The sequence below is a fragment of the Pinus tabuliformis genome, chromosome 3_2 (genome assembly GCF_031772625.1).
Source record: "Pinus tabuliformis cultivar Carrire ecotype Pingquan chromosome 3_2, CPIR1, whole genome shotgun sequence".
NCBI lineage: Eukaryota > Viridiplantae > Streptophyta > Pinopsida > Pinales > Pinaceae > Pinus > Pinus tabuliformis.
The window spans coordinates 649,294,014-649,316,289 of NC_142302.1; the positions used below are offsets into that span (position 1 = coordinate 649,294,014).

The window sequence follows — 22,276 nt, forward strand, 5'->3', positions numbered from 1 at the left end:
TGAGGAGACTAACAAGTTATGAATAAACATCTCAATTTTTTAAAATCTTCCTTTCTGCCATACTCCATGACAGAATCTTCGTATTTTTTCCCTATGCAAATGACCTCAAAAAACCTTTAGCAGCATTGAAAATTCAAATTGACAAGACCTGCAAAGCATTCTCTTCCTAGTAAGCCCAATTGACAAGACCTGCAAAGCATTCTCTTGCCTGTCCTATGGACAGAGTCAGATAAACAAGAAAACATTTTGAACCATGAGGAAGAGTTTGTGCACCCGTGCTGACAGACTTCAATGCATCATAAAGCAGATGAAACATACTCAGATATCATAGCTCTCAGCTTATATCTGAACGTTAGTGCAATAATTAATTTCAATCACAGATGAAGATGTTCCAGATTTTACTCAGAAGGATGCACTGTACTCAATAATACAATGGGCAATGGAAATAGTAAATATTGAATTTATGCAACATCTCTTCAATCATCAACCAGAGATTTCAATATCAAAATTGCATGCATCACGCATTTATTTGGACCAGATTGTAAGTGAACACTTCCGCCTAGTTCCACTTTGAACATTTCTGTAATCATACATTCTCTTTCCATCTTTGTGCACGAACTATGGGTTTTCCAAACCGCTGGCGACGACCCGAAAGAGCATTGAGTAGAAATTCCAAGGAATTCTCAAGGGCTTTAGCTGATTGATCCAACCCTTTTGGTTCTAGCTCTTGGACGACACATAAATCATATAACAACTGCACAGCAGCTCCTGCTGTGCAAGTGCGATCCAATGATGGCTGCGGCCTGTTTGAAATCAAACTCACACCTATGAGTCCAACTTAAAAGCCAGAATGAACAAGAAAAATGCTTCAACGTAGTGTCTTACCTCAATCTATGCATCACAGACAGATTTGAATGTGAGAGCGCAAGACATGGCAAACTTTCTCCACCCCAGACAGCATGTGCATGTTCCTTCATGTGACAGGACAATTTAGATTACAATTTTACTGGTTTGCTTGCAGATTACCTAAACGAAAAGCCACTACATTGACCTTGAGTCTGTTTGAAAAAGCATGTAAATCAAGTTTGACATTACAATATACAATGCAAAAGCAGATAGCAGTTTTAATTTCTACAATCTGAAAACTTTGCTCAAAACACCAATAATGTTTCGAATGAATGTTCACAGCTATAAGGTTTGATAATTTATTTGCAATTAGATATGACAGCACATGACATAAACCTCAATGAAATGAACCCGTGAACTTACTTTTTCAGTTATTGATAACATAATTAAAGGTTAAGCAGATGCATATGTCAGGTGTTTTGCATAACAGTCGTAATAATTATAGCAAAAATTATGGGTTTAAAATTTAAATGTGTTTTACTTTAGAAGCACTTCAGAAGTTTTGAATGGACATTCCCACCATCATTAGGGAATCCAGAAGCTTTTGAAAGATCTAGAACAGTGAAATACCATCAAATATCATCAATTGTGAGGGAGGAAGGACGCACTGCTATTCCATAGGCGGGCACAGGCCTGGGACTTCGATTTCTTTCATATATATATCCTGGACGATAATCTTTTTATTTCTGTTTTGTCTCCTTATGCATAGCTTGGAGATATGCCATTTTGGAAATGTTTTTTTTTTTCTAGAAAAAGGAACCGTATTGAAGATCTACTGAAGTGGGATATGACAGTTTATATATGATATGAAACTATCTCTATATGATATGCTGAATTTAACTGGTTTTTGTACTTAATAATATCCAGTTAGTTTTTTTTTCCTTCTGAAAAAATCATCAAAAATCATTAGGTCCACGAGGGAACGAGGCATTAAATCTGTGTAAAAGGGAAAGATTAAACTCATGAGATAATATTCTTGAAGAGAGGACTTGGTCAAATGTTCACAATATAATATTCTTGAAGAGGAGAATTGCCCAAATGTTCAAAAAATTAACATAAATATATTGATAATAACATTATGAAGGGAAGAAAGAATCACTTAACAGATAACTTTAGTAAGTAATTATGGTCAATGGATTTTAAGGAATGACATAATTTAATAATAGAATAACTTAAAATGGAAGAGAAAACACACTAGTATTAGAAAGTATGAATTATAAGCATAATAATTAACCACTAATAATAGAATGATTATGGCCCAAAAATCAAAGAAAAACAAGAAATATTGATGGAATATTTAAATGGGGAAAATGGTAAAATTAAAATTAATAAATCAGAAAATGATGAGTATCTAATTGTCCCTGATGGTGGTGTACAGCTGGGGGTTTCTGGTATCTTCAGGAGAGGTGTTGGAACCACGCCTGATTTTCAGTCATGAGGCGGTGAATGGAAGTAGTTAATGAGGTTTCAGTTGATATGTGTGCCATTAAGTGTATTAAAGGTTGATCCTGGATGAGGATTATTTGTTGGTGTTGGGTGAATGGAAGTAGTTAATGAGGTTTCAGTTGATATGTGTGCCATTAAGTGTATTAAAGGTTGATCCTGGATGAGGACTATTTGTTGGTGTTGGCGTCGAGGGTACGAAGGCAATGTTACCACCTCATCCTCTGGCTCTGGTCATTCCTTTGGTCTGAGTTGGTGGGTGATTTCTAGGTGTGCAGCAGTTCTGGTTAGCAGCGGGATTGCTAGAGCTAGAAGGTGGTGCTTTCGTTTTGCTCCTCTTCTATAATTTCTTCGCTTGTTGGGATTTACCTTGCAAACCTGTGTGCATCATCTTATTCTCTATTTCTTGTGGTGGATATTTTGGTTACATGTGAATTATCTTGTCGTGGTTGTTTTCTATGCTCCTTTGCTGTGGTCATTCTTGGCTATCTGGACTTATAGTCTCTATAGTGTTAAGCAGTCCTGTTCTCAGTTTTTTCGCTTCTTGTTGAGGGCTTTCTTTGTCTTGGTGCCATAGCTCGGTGGTCTTGTCTTGGTGCCTAGCTGGGTATTTTTCAGGTGGAATGTTTGGTTTGTAATCTGGATGTGTAGTGAATTCCAAAACCTCTTGGGTCTGGGCCCTGTCGAGTGGTTTATTGCAGATGACCTCATTGTTTTCAGGTCTAGTCCCCAGAGTCTCCCTCTCTGTCCCTCGGTGTCTTTCATTGGACGTTGTTTGTCCTCAGGTTGTTGTCATTGTCTCTCTTCTTTAGTGTTTATGGCACCTAGGCAAAAAATGCCCTGTCAAGAGGAGGTGGCATTTTTGCTGGGTAGCAAAGGTCACAGCCCTTCTCTTATGACTCAATGGCCACTTCTTCAACTCAGTTCCTCTGGAGGTCCGCAGAGAAATTTTATACGTGGAAGGTGTGAAGAGTGATGATTGCCCTTATGCTTCAGACTTGGAACTGGCTGGTGATAAAGGTGAAGTGGCTTCCAAACCTCGGTCGTTTTCGGAAAAGGAAGTTAAATTTTTAAAGTTCCCTGGCCTTGAATCAACAAACTACTACTTTCTTTTGTCTCCTCTTCAAGGAAAAACAGGTGGAGAATCACAACGTTTTCTCCTCTTTGGAGGACATCAAGCGAATGGTAAGAAATAGACAATTTTCTTTAAACAATGTAGATTCTCGTCTGGCAAGAGTGGAGACTTTTCCAGTTAGTGATTCAGGTTCGGGCAACCTCACTGATCCTCCTACTCTCAATGGGCACTGTTATGAATATAATTCATAATAAGTAAATAAATAAAATGAATGTAAATATTAAATAATCAAATATTGATTAGGTTAAATAGTAATTACGTTAAGTGAAAAGACATGTCTAAAAAAACATGCCCAGTCATGAAAGGACACCCGCTTAGGTATATATATGCGGATCCTCACTGTAACAATCATCACTTGTACAATTTTATATATAATAAATTATTATTACAAATACCTCTTGTGTGTTTTTACATTTAAGCCTACAAGCTATCAGCTTTTATGCTTCAATGGCATCAGAGCCATGGCGCACAATATAATCATGTGGGTCTTTGAACTTTGTTCGCCACATAATGTGGCATTACATTCACGTCCTGAATCCGTTAAGCAGTTTAAAAAAACTCAAAAAGCATTCAGCATTTAAAAAAATCATTTGCAGAAGTTATAGCATGTCAAAAGGAAATCGATAATAAAGAAGATGATAGCAACGATGAAGAAAAGAAACAAAGTGAAACAGGAGAAGCAGATTGTTATCAGAATGATGATAATGAAAACGATGTAGATGAGAATGATATAGATCAAGATGATGATCCAAATGAAGATGATGTGGATGAGAGTTATCTTGATAAATAAGGGGATGTACAATATCATAACAATGAAGAAGATGGGGTCAATGAAAAACTGCCATCTATGGCTTTGGAGAAGGAGCAAGCTATTGTAGATAGTGAGAAGGAAAAACCAGAAGATTTAGTCGTGCCCAAAGAAGAATATGTCAATTAGAAACTGCCATCAGTGGCTCTTGAGGAAAAGTAGGCTCTTGAAGATGTGGAGAATGTGAATACCTTCGAAAAAACAAGGATGGTGGGTAAAGGCAGTTCAATTATCACTGCAACTAGTGTGACTGTTGGTGTAAGCGACATGCAAGGTCATCCACATTTAGATATCGATCTTAATGTGCCTGATGAAGGAGTAGTGGAAGATGGTTTGATACAATGTTGCACTAATCGTTATCGGGATTAAATCGACGTGGGGAAAAAATTGGAAAAAATCGTAAAAATCGGGAAAAAAATCGTAACATACAAAAACATTCATTTTTTTTCAAATTTTTTAATATCTAAAGCATCTACAACATAAAATAAATACATTGACACATAAATATGATAAAAAAACTAATATATAAGATGTTTAATATCATTTCTAGTGCCACATCACACATAACAGTGAATCATGTCCTGAATAGTAAGTCCTTACTCATGACTCCCAACTCAGCCTCAAAATATCAACAAAAAATATAATAATGTATCTCATATCATGAGTCATAATGTCATATACAATGAAATGAACCAAATAACCAAAGTCTAATACTACTGATTTCCTTTGCCCCTCTAGATGTAGAGATGTCGGTGGAGTTGGCAGTAGACTCTGTTGTGCTCTAGAAGCTGAAGAACTAGGAGCTACAGGAGGTAGACCACGTCCTCTACTGGTGACAAGGGTAGCTTGGGTCACCTCCTCCTCCTCATAAAAATTAAAAAATAATAATAATAATAATAATCATTTTTTTCCGCGATTTTTTCATAAAAATCGCCAAAAAAAATTTAGTGATTTAATCGGCAAATAATATCACCGATTTGAAAAAATCGCGATTTTCCGATTTAATCGCAATTAGCGCAACACTAGTTTGATGACTTGTTTTTCCTCTCAAATTTCTGCACATGTGACAAGTTCAAAGCTTGCTACTGTAAGTGGTCATAATTTTGTGTTTTCATCAAGGGTGCGTCGTGGTGTTATCGCAAGTCAAACGGTGTCAGCCACTGTGGTCAAAGGTGTGACTAGTCGATTAATAACTATATATTATATAATATAAATCAAATATATAATTAAATTAATTAAACTAATTATAAATTAATTAAAATTAATTTAATAAATAATAAATAAATTAGAATTACTAAAAAAAATGTTAAGAGTTATAAAAAAAAACCCAAAAAAAAGAGAGAAAAAAAAAGAGTTATAAAAAATAATTAGAATTATCAAAAAAAATAAAATTAGAGTTATTAAAAAAATAAAATAAAAATGATAACCTCAGATTCAAGACAATGTTACCGAGCGAATTATATAGGCAGAGGTGCCAATGGCGTCGAGTTACTTATGCCGAGATGACAAATGCAAACTGAAGGAAACTGCCGACAATAAGCTTTGAGGACAAAGCTTCTGAAGGAAGGGGCTATGTTATGAATATAATTCATAATAAGTAAATAAATAAAATGAATGTAAATATTGAATAATCAAATATTGATTAGGTCAAATAGTCATTAAGTTAAGTGAAAAGGCATGTCTAAAAAGACATGCCCAGTCATGAAAGGACACCTTCTTAGGTATATATATGCAGGTCCTCATTTTAACAATCATCACTTGTACAATTTTATATATAATAAATTATTATTACAAATACCTCTTGTGTATTTTTACATTTAAGCCTACAAGCTATCAGTTTTTATGCTTCATGCACACTCCTGTTTTATTTTCTTTGGATCATGATTCATCTAGAGCAGACAAGTGAAGGTACCTGTTTGTTTTTGGTTACAAGTTTCTATGGCTCAGATTTTGGGTATATGTTGTTATGGTCTTGGCCCTAGAGAAGGTTGCCTGCGTATGATGTTGGCGGACAAGTTTCTATATCTCTCGACTACCAGTCACACTTTGGCATTATATCATGTTACTGCTACTGTGTTTATATCTGTCACTATGTCTATATCTATACAGTGTTTCTTTGGCACTTTCAGTCACTACTATTGTTTGCTTGGAATCAATTTCATGATGTTGCTTTGTTATTTCCTGGAAACCCTAATGTTTTGGCAAGACAATGATATAGTTTTTGTGCTAGCTTATGAAAGTGGGACTCTCGGTTTTGACCTAGTGTTATTGGTTATGGGCAGCGATATCAAATCCTGCATTCCTTAGTTTGGTTTTGGCCAACTTCTGGCCCACACTTCTTATGTACATCTTCTTCTGATAATGAAATATATTGCTACCTATTTACCTAAAAAATAATAATAATAATTATATATCTAATTATGTATGAAATAGGTGTGAGATAGGATTAAGAATAGAGATAGGAGATGGGCAGAATATGTGTTAATTTTAGGTTAACATGTTCTTTGCTTAGGACTGTTACTTCAATATTCGATATTAGCCCATTTATCAGTCCATTAGCAATCACATGAATCATTAACTACAGAAAGAACATCAACAACGAATATAGAAGACAAGCCAAGACAAGATGATACAAGAATATGGCTCAAGCCAGGGAAAAACCCCAAGATGGGGAAAACCCTTGAACAATTCTTCTTATTATTAATATCAAATGTTCAGAGAGAGAGAGAGAGAAAGTACAATAATGTAAGTCAAGATTGACTTGATGAATAACTGTCCAAAACTACCTTGTAAAGTTCGCAACTTTAACTGATGTAGCTTGCTGCCTAGTTAGGGTTCCTAATAGCCACAGTCAAATTCTTCCAAACAATTCTTGTGGTCTCCCAACAACTGTGGCTTTCCTTCCTAGACAATCTCCTTAGATCTGGGTTTGCTTCTCTATTGTAGGGTCAGGTGACCTGGTTAGGGTAAAGGACCAGCACTTTAGCCCTCTTCCACTTGCTTAAAACACCTCTATCAGTTGCGGCCAGATTTCAAACAAGGTCTGCAATATAATACTGCTAGTCTGAGCTAATACCAGCCCTAAAGTAGACCTGTGGCTCTCCTTCTACTAGGGTATGAAGCTCGGCCTTCATATAACCCTTGATACAGGCCTGCGGCATCCCTAAATCACAGAGGCTGCCTTCTCCTCCTACTCATTGTTGATTTGTGTAGCTTGGGAAGTACTACAAGCCCTAGGGTTCAGGGTTTGAAGGGCAAAGCACCATAAGGGCAGCTTGTGGGCTTGGAACCCAAGTGTGGGGTTTTCTTTGGAGTGAGATATATGGCATAAAGAAGTGGGACCACGCAACCAAAATCATGGTTTCCCATGTAGTGCCACTCCTAAAGCTATTGTCCCATAGAAGAGATCCCACGGGACTAGGATACAAGATTAACCACCAAGTTGGGACAAGAGAACAAGAGTACAATCCAAGCTCATTCATTCCACCAAATCCCCCCCACTAGTCCATGTCCAAATGTGCCCAAGAAAAGTAGGCATAAACACCCAATTACATAATGAAAAGCCATACCTTTGGATTTGGAAGGCCCACCTTCAAACATACGATCATAACAGGTGGGCGAGGGCACACAATGGTTGGCTCAGGTGGCGGAGAATGGTGGCACATCAAGCTATCTGGTGGCTACAAAGGGATGTTGGCTAAAGACAAATCCATGAGAAAGATTCTTCTATAAGGGACCCACTAGTGGTGGGTAGCAAGACCTTCACATTATTACTAAAAAATTATGTGCATCATAATCGAACAATGGAATTTATGCCTAGAATCTCATTTAATCCACAGAAGCTATAGAAATTTGTAAACAATAGTCACAAAGATGCACCAAGCTTTGATTTAAATGCCAACAATCTGATCTTCATGCCTCCTTGTACAAACCTTTGCTCTGCTACCTTGTTGGAGAAATAGGATGTTTATAAATTAAATTCGTTTTTCTTCTTTGTAATTACTTATGAATTTGTTGGCATTATCTTATTATATTCTTCTCCTTTCATCAAGCAATTACCAAACATTAAAAAAACATGAAGATCACGAAAACAAAGAACACAAGTTATAGGCTCCAAGCTAGCGTAAAGAAACCCAGAAAATTCACTTCTTATAGAATCAGATCAAATGAGATATCCAAGACCCTTCAACCCTCTAGAAGCCAAGTCAAACCTTTCTTTCCTTCCTTATCCATTTCAGATTTTGGCCCTACTCTTTCTTTGCGAAATTTCATATCAGATGCTCCAAATTATGTGTCCAAAATGAGCTCCAACTCACCATCTATTTATACTGTCTACAGTGGTGCGAATAGACATGTCCTTTGGTGCAGAGCCCACATGACAGGCAAGGCGGACTTGACAAGTAGGCCGACTTAGCTTCTAGAGGGAATTTTACCAAAATACATATTAAAAAAAATATTTTTCCTTTTTCTTTACAATAGGTCCAAATAGGACTTTGACTCATTAAATCCTAGAAGCATGTAGAACATGCTTAACTAGTAGAATAATAATTTCTTGAGCATGAAACTCATGCTTGAAAAATAAATTTTCTTTTTCTTCTTTTTGCTTTTTACATAAAATTTATTTTGATACAATTATGAAGACCGAACTTAGTTACATTCTCCAACAATTATGCCACCTGGAAACCTATAATACCTATTGACCCACTTTGACTAGCTATAACTTGACAATGCCTTCATTGTTTGGGAAATTCAACATGCTATGTCATCCTCTCATCAAACTAAACAATTCGGGACTAAGTTGACTTTTGACTTTTGGGACCACTTGCATTAGGAAAGAGGAACTACCTCGAGAAACATGAAAAGTTGACTTTGTGAGACTGCCTTGTATGAGAAATATCTAAGTGATAATGCACAAAGGCCAAGGCCAGAATCCCAGATACAGACTCCATAGACCCATAACCATGTCATATTACATGGGTGCACCTTAATGCAAGCTGGACTGGCCCATACACTAGTGATCACCCCTACATATGTAAGTTCCTCTAAAACCATGAGTCCTCAAGTAAGCTCATCCAAGGCCCTCCAATCCCATATAGGACGAAAGGGACCAAAGATGAGCCCAAAAGAACTGGCCATGGCCGACCAAACAGAGGGTCTAGAACACCTAATACAAAGCCCCACATGGTGTGAAATGTGTTGCAAAACTATGTGTACCCCTACTAACATAAAGGGTAACAATCACCATGATCAATTACAAGGTTAAAATGAGTGAAGGCTCATCAAGCGGGGTTGTAAGCACTTAGTTAAAGATTTTTTCTTTGTAATCAATTGAATTTATAAAGTGAAGGGGTTATATAAAAGAACTGAATCAAGTGTATAAACAAAAAGGATAAACATGGATTTTAATAAAAAGAAAGAAGTTTTTTGTATAGGCCTTTTTAACCCTGGTATAGGATTATTAAGATTCAAAGGGAGTATTCAAGAAAAAGAGATTAGCATCATTATCGATGTGAACCATAACAAAATTACAATAATGTCAATTAGGTGCATCAACACTTTTGTCATGAACACATACAAGTAAATAATTGATGGTTATAATTTCATACCCAAATTCAATGTTATGCCTATGATAAAAATATTGACATAATTTTTTATTCAACCTAGCTGGAAACATTGGGTACCTTCATCTTAAACATGAAGAGGAAATTATTTACATTATCCTATAGGAAGAAGAAGACAACATTGCAAGGCATTACAATGAGATCATGCTCAGTGGCACCCTCATCAAAAGAGTTGGCAGATGTATTAGAAGTGATCCTCCAAGTAGACAGAAGTTAATACAAAAGTCGCAAGATCACTAGAAATATTTTGACAAGGTTGTTGTTGATAAAGATGAAACTTCTTGTCTAAGAGACTCAACAAAACAAGAAGTCAACAAATATAACAAAGTGCAATCATAAGACAAGAGATCTTGAGATCTCAAGAAGAAATTATCAAAGGATGAAGGAAATTCTTCTCTAAAGAAACCTAATCAGAAATTGCTTGAATAAAATAAAAAGTTAAAGAATGAGAAGCCAAAGAGTTAGAAACATTTCTTTTTGTGTGCCTAGAAGAATTGGCAACTATACCAGTTTCGTACTCGCGTGACACGGGATGTTGATTTGCATAGCATGGCAGGTACTCCCACACCCCAGGGTACAGGGTTTGGGAGAAGTTCGACCCACATGGGTTCTGTGGATGAAGTACCCAAGCAATGGATTTTGCACACAAAGTTGTGGGCATGAAACCAAGAGGAGTTTTCAATGGTTTAATTATTGAGGGCATGTGGGTCACCCTTGAAGGGCTAAGGGGCACCAAAGGCATTAATGTGGTGGTATTAGATGAATGAAAAGAATTTTTGTTCACAGGTTTTATGGAGTTTTAGCAAATTGTTAAGGTCAACTTGGTGAAAGGAGATGACCCTTGGTCGCTAAGGAAAGCCCACCATGAACTCTATAAAAAGGAGGCAAGGTGAGTTCATTCATACACACATCCAAGTGCAAACATCAAAGGAGAAGGACAACTAAGGTAGCCACAGGCCTATAGGAGCTATTCCAAGTGAAGGATGAACAAACCTTTGCATCTTTTCTGTGTCTTTGGATTGGGTCGAGTTAGGGCAGTGTTGGCCGAGTTGGAGAGGCAATTTTTTGTGCATGTGTGGTGCAAATCTCTTGAGAACAAGCCAAGTTATATCTTTGTTTGTTAAAAGAGGGTTGAGCCCTTTGGGAGTAGATATGAGGTCATTTTACCTTGGAACAGACCTGTGATAAAGGGACGAGATATGTTGTGGAACAGCACATGAGATAAGGGCTTGAAGAAAGGGATTTGCACAAGAATTTGGGGAAGATTAGGCCAAATGAATTAAGGTTGATGTGGTTGTTATAGGAAGCCTTAACAGAGGGCCAAAACTTTAGAATTTTGTGCACAGGACCGTGGAGTATAGGGCAGAAGAAGACGTCCTAAGAAGAGATATGTCGGGTGTCTTTCCAAGTTGATGATTTTCTAGGTGAAGAGGGTCGTTTGTGTTTGACCAACAGTGATAGATCAGCCTATGTACAAAGATTTGGAGGCCTATTAGTGGCTGATTAGAGAGCCCTAGTACAGTGGACAAGGGCAAGCTTGTCACTATTAAGTGGGCAGGTTGTTTGGGCTCTAGTTCATTGACTTCAAGGGTGGAGGACTGATGATAAGAGGGTTGGTCATTGTGCCCTAGTTCAGTTGCAAAAGATCAACTTCAGTGATAATAGGGCATCCTCCAAGCCCTAAGTTTTGTCTTCTTTAGAGTGGCAGAGAAGTAAGACGTGGGCAGTGGTGAAGACCCTATGTGTTTGTGCCTTTGGTGGAGCAAAGAGCAATTAGTGGGCACATTTGATTGGCCCAAAGTTTAGTGACATTGGAGGAGAAATGATCATTGATAGTGCTAGTTTGTTGAGTTGGAGATGCATGCTTTTTGAGGGAGCAAAATTTCTGTGATCAGTAGAAGGGACGGCAAAGTACCCACCAAATGTGTTCAAGGTATGTGGAGTAAAAGGGTTGTGGAAGTACTACATCAGCAAGTAGGTCAAGTGTACTTTGTTCAGGGTAGATTGGTCATCATAGTTGTTGATACCAAGCCCTAGTTGTTTTCTTGTATCAGGGTTGATTGTAAGGGCCATGATCCCTGGTATGGGAGCCCTAAGATTGTTGTATTAAAGATTTGTAATATAACAAGTGTTGGGTTAAAATTTGTCTTGTGTACTAGTTGATCCATTGGTGTGTATTTTACGCTATGCAAAGTAGAAGTATTGTGGTATTTGAGTGTATTTGTGATCATCATCTTAGACTCAAACCAGATTCTTGAGTGTCTTGGAAAAATCAACATGGTATCAGAGCTACTTTGAAGGGCCGTTGAATCAAAGTGTGCACAACGTACAACTTAAGGAGTTCATTTCATTATTATTGAAGCCCTAAAAGCAATGGCGAAGTTGTTAGTTGGTCTACAATATGAGGATAGATTGGATGGCTTGTCCAACTATAGTCGTTGGAAGGAAAGGATCAAGTTGGTCATGATGGTGAACAAGATTTGGGAATTTGTCGACAAGGAGATCAAGAAATTGGTTGGCCCAAAGGTATTCAAAGCGTATGAAGAGTTGGATATAAAGGCAAAGCTGATCATCCTAGATGGTGTCAAAGATCATTCGATACCTCATCTATCTGGGAAGAGCTCTGCCCATGAGATGTGGAAATCCATTTGGGATCTGTTCCAGAATAAGAACGAGAACCGATTGTTGGTATTGAAAGATAAGTTGAAGAGCACCAAGATGTTGGATGGTGAAGGAATGATCCCGTATCTGACGAGATTGTCTCAAGTTCGAAATGAGATTATTGCCATCGGTGAGACTGTTTCAGATTCTAAGATGGTGAGGGTTGGTTTGAAAGGGTTTACTGAGGAATGGAAGCCCTTCATCAAAGGGATCATCGCTTGTGAGAAGCTGCTAGACTGGAACAAGTAGTGGGATGACTTCATTTAGGAAGAACTATGAGTCAAGGACCTTCATAAGAAGAAGAAGACTTTTGATGATAATGAAGCTCTTGTAGGGAGGATGAAGGGCAAGCCAAAGAAGGACTCGAGCAAGCTGAAGTGTTTCAGTTGCGGTGAATATGGTCATTATTTAACAACGTGTTCGAGGAAGAAGGGAGATAATAAGAACAAGAAGGGGATGGATATAGCAAGTGTTGCTACTTCTTCTGAGCTAGATGACCCCTCAAGAAGATTAGAGGATGAGGATTTTTCCCTAGTTTCTCATTTCCGTTGAGGGTACCATCAATGAGATCGCATGGTACGTAGACAGTGGAGCATCTAAGCATATGACAGGTTCATGTGATGTGTTGGAGACTCTAACTATGTGGAACTCGAAGTTGCACATGATGGTAGGCAACAAGAGTCAGAAAGAGATCAGAGGATCAAGTGTTGTGCCATTCAGGATGAACTCAGGACGGTTGTTACGAGTTCAAGGTGTATAGTTTGTACGAGAGCTCAAATAAAACATGCTCTATGTCTCATTGATCAAGCAAAAGGGGTATGAGGTGATTTTCCAGGATGAGAAAGTGAGACTCAGGCCCTGAGGCTCTAACTCTGTTGGAGTTGTCATTGAAGTTAGGGAGCATGGTCTATATCAGCTAATGGGCAAGGCTATAGATCATGAGAAGAAAAAGTTGCAGGTTCCTAAGGCTCAAAGGGAGCCAAGTTCTAGTGGGAGTATGCAGGTTCAAAGGGAGAATGGCAACCCAAGAACAACGTGTGGTCAGTTGGGAGTAAGGGGACTTCTACGATTGGAAAGAAGAAACTGTGGGACGGCATGAAGGCCTATCAGGACGGGAAGAAGAAGCAGGAGGCTTCAGGTGGCAGAGACACAACTGTGACAAGCATGATTCATTTTACGGGATATGCTGCAATGGTGAACGCCAAAAGTTGGGCTAGTGTCGCCAGTGATGATGATGATGAGTTACTTCCAAGTGGTGGAAGTACCTCCCTCACTAAGAGGGAGTGTTGATTTGTCTAGCTTGGGAGGTACTCCCACACCCTAGGGTACAGGGTTTGGGAAATGTTTGACCCACATGGGCTTTATGGGCGAAGTACCCAAGCAATGGGTTTTGCACCCAAAGTTGTTGTCGTGGAACCAAGCAGAGTTTTCGATGGTTTAATCATTGAGGACATGCGGGGCACCCTTAAAGGGCTAAGGGGCACCAAAGGCATCAATGTGGTGGTATTAGATGAATGAAAGGAATTTTTGTTCTCATTTTTTATGGAGTTTTAACAAATTGTTAAGGATCACTTGGTGAAACGAGATGACCCTTGGTGGCTAAGGGAAGCCCATCATGAACTCTATAAAAAGGAGGCAAGGTGAGTTCATTCATATACACATCCAAGTGCAAACATCAAAGGAAGACATATGAGGTGGCCACAACCCTGTAGGAGTTATTCCCAGTGAATGAAGGATAAATCTGTGTATTTTCGGTGTCTTTGGAGTGAGCCGAGTTAAGGCAGTGTTGACCTAGTTGGAGAGGCAGTTTTCTGTGCATGTGTTTGGTGCAAATCTCTTGAGAACAAGCCGAGTAATATATCTATTTGTTGCAAGAGGGATGAGCCCTAATTGGGAGCATATCTTAGGTCATTTTACCTTGGAACTAACCTATGATCAAGGACTAAGATGTTTTGTGGGATAGCACAAGAGATAAGGGCTTCAAGGAAGGGATTGTGTACGGATTTGAGGAAGATTAGCCCACAAGAATTAAGGCTAACATGGTTGTTATAGGAAGCCCTAACAAAGGGTTGAAACTTCGGAATTTTGTGCACAAGGTTGTGGAGTATAGGGCAAAAGAAGACTTCCAAAGAAGAGGTATGTTGGTTGTCTTCCCAAGTTGATTTGCTAAGTGATGAGGGTTATTTAATGTGTTTGAACAGTAGTGATAGATCAGCCTATGTACAGAAATTTGGAGGCTTGTTAGTGGCTGATAGGTGTTGGAAAATGTAACTAGGTTTGGTCTTCATAATCGTTATTGTACTTATGTCACTATATAATTGAAAAACAAGAATAAGAATATTGATTTAAAAGCATGGGTTTCATGCTCAATTTATAATTGTCATCTAGGTCAACCATGTTGTTCATGCTTCTAAGTTTTTTATTCAGGAGTCAAATAGTCCTCCACAAGACCAAGTCGGCCCTCCAGATTGTCAAGTCGGCTTACCCAAATAGACACGACCCTTCATTGGACACACTACTATAAATTGGTAGTTCTCTCTCAATGTGGAAGGATTTTCGTGGAAGTTCGAAGATATATAAATACGAGTCTTCTGAGGCAGGATGAGCAAGTTTTAGTGTTAAAGGGATGTCGGAAGATTTGAATTTCCTATGACATATGATCTGGACAACATGCAAATCCCTGAAGTTAAGATCTGGATTCCTTGTGATATATGATCTGGACAAAATGTGAATCCCTAAAGTTAGAATTATGAAAAGATGTGCTACTAAAAAAGGCTATTTCTATGATGACTTGTGAGCCCTAGAAAGACTAATATATATATATATATTGTAAAAATTTCTGTTTTCCCACCCTGGTTTTCAGTTTCTCCTTATTTCTCCCATGTAGTTAAATGCCCATTCCCATAACCATACATTTAACAGACTGAAAAAAATAAATATTGCTGAAAACACAAATTCTGAAAATTTTTCAGAATGCTGGAAATTGCAGAATTAAAAATCAGCAATCAAAAAGTCATTAAAACACATTAAAACACTGATATTTTTGGTCAACTTGACCCTGGAAAAACCCCCTACAACTCTTGGGGAAAACCAGTTTGAGAGCTCTTCTTTATTTCTGAAAATTGCCTTTTTACAGTGAGAATTATTCAACAAAAAATCAGCAAGCAAATTTACAACTTATCTCCTTTCCCGTGCCTCACAGCAATTTGGAAATTACAGCAAACAGGACAGCAATAAATGTTGTACGGCCTCCGTTTTGTGTGCAGAAAAATCAGCAAACTGCTCCTCGATTTTTGTGCAAAAATCTGCCTTTCACTATGTGCTGAATCAGCTGTACAAATCTGTTCAACTGCTGCCTTGGAATGTGTGCCAAGCTGCTGTCTCCTTCTCCTCCCTGCTCAGAAATCTCTCTTGCTCTCCTTCTCCCAATCTGCTCATGAAAGAATGAATGACCTTTTCCTCATTTTCCTCCTTTAATATAACTCCAAGGGACTTTTGGGTGATCCAAGTGACTTTTGGGTGATCTCTAAATCCAATGGCTGAAATAGATTTAGATCAATGGCTGAGATTAAATGCTCATTTAAATCTCACTTTCTATTTTTTAATTCACCCCACTTTAATAAAGACCCACTTAGTCATTTATTTCCAAAGTCACTTTTCCTTTCTAATTTTTCATTTACTTTAAAATTAGACTTAATAACTTTATCACTTAAAGTCACTTTTAAATTAAATTTAACTTTATAAAATTATAAAGTCACTTTAGGAGAAAAATTAAATTCTTTTGGACACTTTTCCCTAGGCCAAAGATCAAAGCCTAAGGGAACCACCTGTCCTCCGCTACCAAATTTCAACACTCCCTCTTACCGAGGAAGGTGTTCCTCACCACACCCATCTTGTCCCTGAAGTAGACATGCTTGCCCCGTGGTAAGGCTTTGGTAAGAATATCTGCAACCTGCTCATCAGTGGAAATATACTCAAGCTTCACAGCTCCCTTCTGAACATAGTCTCTGATGAAATGATATCTGATCCCGATATGCTTTGACCTGTCATGAAACACTGGATTCTCTGTGAGTTTAATGCAACTCTGATTATCACAGTAAATCACTGAAGGTCTCAACGGCTGACCAAATAAGCCAAACAACACCTTGCGAAGCCAGATAGCCTCACAACTAGCTAGACTGGCTGCCATATACTCTGCTTCCGCTGAACTCAGTGCTACTGACTGCTGCTTCCGGCTGAACCATGACACTACTGCTGAACCCAACCCAAAACAGCACCCTGAAGTGCTCTTCCTATCAGAAGCACAACCTGCCCAATCAGAATCAGTGTATCCTGCCAATCTCACTCCATCTCCCTGCCTATAGTCCAGACCATAATCCATTGTCCCCTGCAAGTACCGCAAAATGTGTTTTGCAGCCACCCAGTGAACCTTCCTAGGCTCACACATAAACTGACTCATCGTGTTGACTGCAAAACAGATGTCTGGTCTAGTGTTGACCAAATACATCAAGGAACCAATCAGTTGCCTGTACAATGTGGGATCCACCAACTCGGAATCCGAAGCATGAAGCTTCTTCCAGTTGGTGATCATCGGTGTCGACATGGGTCTACAATCCTCCATGTGGAATCTGCTAAGGATGTCCACAATTTACTTCCCCTGCCCCAGGAGGAAATGCCCCTCCTCCTGCCACACCTCCAAACCCAAAAAGTAATGCATCAAGCCGATGTCCTTCATCTCAAACTCCGCCGCAAGATCTCTCTTGCAGTGCTCTATGAGTCTCTCTGCACCTGTAATGATCAAGTCATCCACATACAGCACCAGAATGAGAGGCTCCTCACCAATCACAATAAAGTAAAGGTTCGGATCTGCCTCACTCTTTGTGAAACCCATCCCCTGCAAGTATGCATCTATCCTGGAGTACCAAGCTCTGGGAGCTTGCTTCAGGCCATAAAGAGCCTTCTTCAATCTGCACACATGGGACTCCTTCCCATGCACCTCAAAGCCCTGTGGCTGCTCAATGTACACCTCCTCCTGTATGAAGCCATTGAGAAATGCGGTCTTCACATCCATCTGGTGGATCTTCCAACCCATCTCTGCTGCTATCGATATAATGGAGCGGATCGAAGTATATCGAGCCACGGGAGCGAAGGTCTCCTCATAATCAACTCCCTCTACCTGGGAGAACCCTCTAGCCACAAACCTCGCTTTGAATTTCTCAATGCTGCCATCTGCAGCATGCTTTACCTTGTAAAGCCATCTGGAAGTAACCACGGATTTGCCCTCAAGCCTCGGCACCACCTCCCAAACATCATTCTTCATGATAGAAGAATACTCCTCCTGCATGGCCTCTCTCCAGACCTGTTGGCTAGCTGCCTCCTCATAGCTAGAAGGCTCAGAGTCAAGGATGCTGGTAACCATCGCCATATAGCTACAAAACCTCTCAGGTGGTCTACATCTCTCAAGGTGTCCTGAAGCCACTTGGGCTTCCTCTTCCCTGAGCGCACTTCTCCCACCGGAGAATGAAACTTCTCCTCCTCATCATCATCAGTAGCCTGAACTCCTGACTGTCTATCTGTTGTCCTCCTGCCTGCACCTGAACCTGTAGAAGCTGAGGTACCGTGTGAACTGTCCATCAGTGGACTCCCTAGTGAACTGCTCTGTGAACTGCTCTGCATGCTGCCCGGAGCACCACCCCTCTGGCTCGGCGAGCCACTGCTCACTGATGGACCTGACATCCTCATAGATGTACCTCCGGATCCTCCTGATCCCTGCCCACTGGATCCCTGCGACTGACTCAACTGCTGTTGAGGGTCTGGCTGATCCAGATACTCTAACTCCCGTGACCTCCTAAAGGCCCTGTCCTCCTCGAACTTCACATCCCGTCTGACAACAACTCTCCTCTGTGCAGGAATGTAAATCCGAAAGGCCTTTGAGGTCTCACTGTAGCCCACAAAGATACCCTTCTCTGCGGTGGGCTCTAGTTTGGTCCTCTTCTCCTTGGGTACATAGGAGTATGTTATGCATCCAAAGATATGAAGATGACCAATATCAGGCTTCTTCCCAGAGAAAGCCTCCTCTGGAGTCATGTGCCCCAAGGCACGATGCGGACTCCTGTTCTGCAAGTAAACAGCTGTGTTGCAGGCCTCTGCCCACAAGAACAATGGCAACCCCTGATCATGTAACATGGCTTTGGCAGCCCCTATGATGGATCTGTTCTTCCTCTCTGCAACCCCGTTCTGCTGGGGGTTGTAAGGAACAGTGAACTCCCTCCTAATGCCTGCCTCCGCACAATAATCAACAAACTCTCCAAGGGTGTACTCTCCTCCATTGTCCAACCTCAGGGACTTGATCTTCCGACCTGTCTGTGTCTCCACAAGAGCTCTGAACTCCTGAAACCGCTTGAAGACCTCACTCTTGGTCTTCAAGAAATAAATCCAGGTCCTCCTGGAGTGATCATCAATGAATAAAACATAGTACTCATATCCACTCAAGGAAACATGAGACATCTGACCGCTCACATCAGAATGAATCAAATCAAGTATCCCCGTCGCTCTGCTGTCACTGCTGGGAAAAGGGGATTTGGCAAACTTGCCCATCGCACGACCTCTGCAAGTATCAAAGTGATTAGTACTGAAATCTGGCACACCTGTAGTGATCTCCCGCAATGTCCTCAAGGCTCCATGATACATATGTCCCATCCTGCGGTGCCAAATCTCACACAGCTCAGAACTGCTAGCTCTGCTGTCGGTACTACTGCTCAATGCCAAAAGGGGTTGGAATGCAAACTTGTACACCTTTGCATGGCGTACACCTATCACTCTAGCTGAATCAGCTGGAGTGCCCCTGGGATACATCAACACCTATCCTCCCCTGAACAGTACCTCATATCCTCTGTCCTCCAAAGCTGAGACGGATATGAGGTTCTTCATCATCCCTGGCACATAAAGAACCTCTGACACCTTCAAGGGAGGTTTGGACTCCCTCTGAAATGTCACTGTCCCCACCCCGACTGCTCTAACAACTCTGCCATCACCGAGTACTACCTCAATATCAGTGCCACTCTCTGAAAGCTCTAAGAAGTACTCACGGACTCCTGTCATATGACGTGAAGCCCCACTGTCCACATACCAGATACCTGAAGATACTCCGCTAATCGAGGGAAAAGCATGCTCCCTCTGAACCTGTGTGGCAGGTGATCCTGCACTAGAGGACTCACATGTAGTGAACGCAAACTTCCAGTCAAAACGACCTGCAAAGTCCTCAATCTCTGCTGAGGCTGCCACGTCCTGGTTCTTCCCCTTCTTCTTCTTCTTCTCCGGACACACAACTGCATAGTGTCCCATCTTTTGACAATTCCAACACTTCACCTTGGAATAGTCCTTCTGTGTGTTCCCCTGTTTACCTTTACCTTTGCCTTTGCCCCCACCACTGCTTGTGAAAGCCTGCTTCTTCCCTTTGCCTTTCTTGCCTCCCGCCACTAGTGCTACATCCTCATCCTGCTCAACTGGCTTGGCTGCCCCAAGCTGACCTTTCCTGAGCTCTGTCTGAATGCAATCATCCCAAAACCTCTCCCATGTGGGAAGGGTCTCACGTGCACAAACCCCATCAGCAAAGTTCAACCATGAACGGGGGAGGCCATTCACTGCAATCCGCACCAACTCAGTGGGTGGAATGGCCTCTCCAATCGCTGCCAACTCATCTCTCACATTAGTAATCTTTGTGAGATATCCAGCTGCACTATCATTACCCATCTTAATGTTCTTCAGCTTCTCCTTCAGGACCATCTTCCGGTTCTCATTGGTACTCTGGTAGAGATTGGACAATGTTGTCCACATCTCATGGGCATTGCTCTTTCCTCTCACATGAGGAATGCAATGGTCTTTGATTCTGTCTAGAATCAGCCTCTTACCCTTATTGTTCTTCTTTTTATACTCAGCCAACTGAGTAACATCAGTGGGCACAACAACAGGGTTCTGTGCGGTATGCACCATGATATCCCAGACTTCTACCTCCTCAAAGATACTCTGCATTCTCTCCTTCCAAACGCTGTAATTTATATGCCCATCCAGCCTATCCTCCACCCTCAATCCCAATGACATCCTGCTGTCCTAAAACTAAAAAATAGCACTGCTGTAGTAAAGATAAAACTGTTGTTTATGAAAAAATCAGCTTGCTGTTTATATATATATATATATATATAAAGTGTGAAGCCATAATGACTATAATATTCAAGCTAGAAGAGGATTGAACAGACTATAAGAAGGGAGCCACAAGAAGAATAAAGTATCTTTGTGGATAAGGCATCTTGTGACAGATCAGCTATTCCTTTTCTTTTTCAACGAAACGGTTATGGGACTACCCATTAGAACTTGTTTATACAACTTTTTTTCACAATTTTCACCAAGTAGAGCATGTCTCCAAAGATTTGAACCCGCCACGACTAGAAACAAAATATGTGCCTCTGCCATTTGAGCTCAACTCCTTTGAAAAATCAGCTATTCTTATTGAAGATGAATCTTGACAAAATTGGAGGCTGACTTGGGGATCTTATGGAGGAATTTGTCTTGGTCTTGGTCTTGGATGTCTCATTTTGATTTGATTCTATAAGAAGAGAAGAATCTTACTGGGTTTTCCCCTTGGAGGGGTTTTTCCCTGGCTTGGACTCTACATCTTGTGTTCTCGTGATCTTCATGTATTTTTGTTTTGGTAATTGCTTGATGAAGAAGAACTAATAAAAAAATAAAAGGCCAACAAACATCACAAGTAATTATCAAGTATGGAGAATCAACTCTAAATCTACATTATATTAATTTTCCAACTAGGTATCAGAGCTAAGGTGGTTTAAAGGAGGAGGTTTGGAGATCACATTCGATTGGTTTGCACCTTACAAATTAGCTTCGACCTATACTTTGACCTATTTTAGTGGATCGCTTGTCTCTACATATGATAACTAACAATATCACTAAGTGTGATATAGAGACCTTGACATATAAACCATGATCTTGACAAGATATTGGCATCATTTTAGAGTGCCTCGCTCTTACATGTACCCTTCTCGTAATAACCTGTGATGACTACTTGCAGAATACACTAAGGAATGTTTGATTACACTGACTCGTTCTTTCTTCATATACAATGTAAAGGCTCATGTAAAAGATCCTTGACTATATATAGTTTGAAGGCTAGTTCTATGATGATCTTGTACTATTCTATGGCAATGAAGATAGATTAACATTCCTTGCTCCTATGGCTCATATTGGCTTGGGGACAGAACAGCGATTCGTTTAACTAACTCATACAATTTGTTACCCGTGGATCGAATTGAGTATAGTCTCAATCTATGACATCTTCAATGATCCTACTATGATTTCAGTGGCAATGATACAGTAACATTGAATTCGCTAACATACAATGGCATAGTTTCATATGTCAATGACAAACAATATATGGTGGTTGACATAACTAGATCATATGTGTGGTTATGCCCTTGATGGAAAATTAGTGATTTGGTCATGTTGAACAGTAACCATGGTAACAGTTAGATGGTTGCAAGTAACACTCTACAAGATCCTGATCTGAAATTCTACGGAATCTATTCGAAGCACTGTGATGACCTTTAACTTTGACCATACGTATGGTGTATTGACAAACAGTGTAGGACTGTGAGAACTGATAGTGATATGAGAGTATGATATCCAAGT

At 40.0% G+C, this 22,276-nt stretch overlaps 1 protein-coding gene across 2 annotated transcripts in view; it reads right to left on the bottom strand.

Moving 5' to 3' along the window:
* Positions 1-310: 310 nt before the first annotated feature.
* The window catches only part of LOC149182312 (uncharacterized), a 191,696-nt gene continuing 169,730 nt past the window's right edge, over positions 311-22,276 (bottom strand). For both annotated transcript variants that reach the window (XM_089416811.1, XM_089416810.1), the window contains 2 exons: positions 886-971; positions 311-803 (listed from right to left, as the gene is read on the bottom strand). In XM_089416811.1, the coding sequence (XP_089272937.1) occupies positions 587-803; positions 886-971 (303 nt within the window). In that variant the 3' untranslated portion in view covers positions 311-586. The remainder of the gene's footprint in view (positions 804-885; positions 972-22,276) is intronic.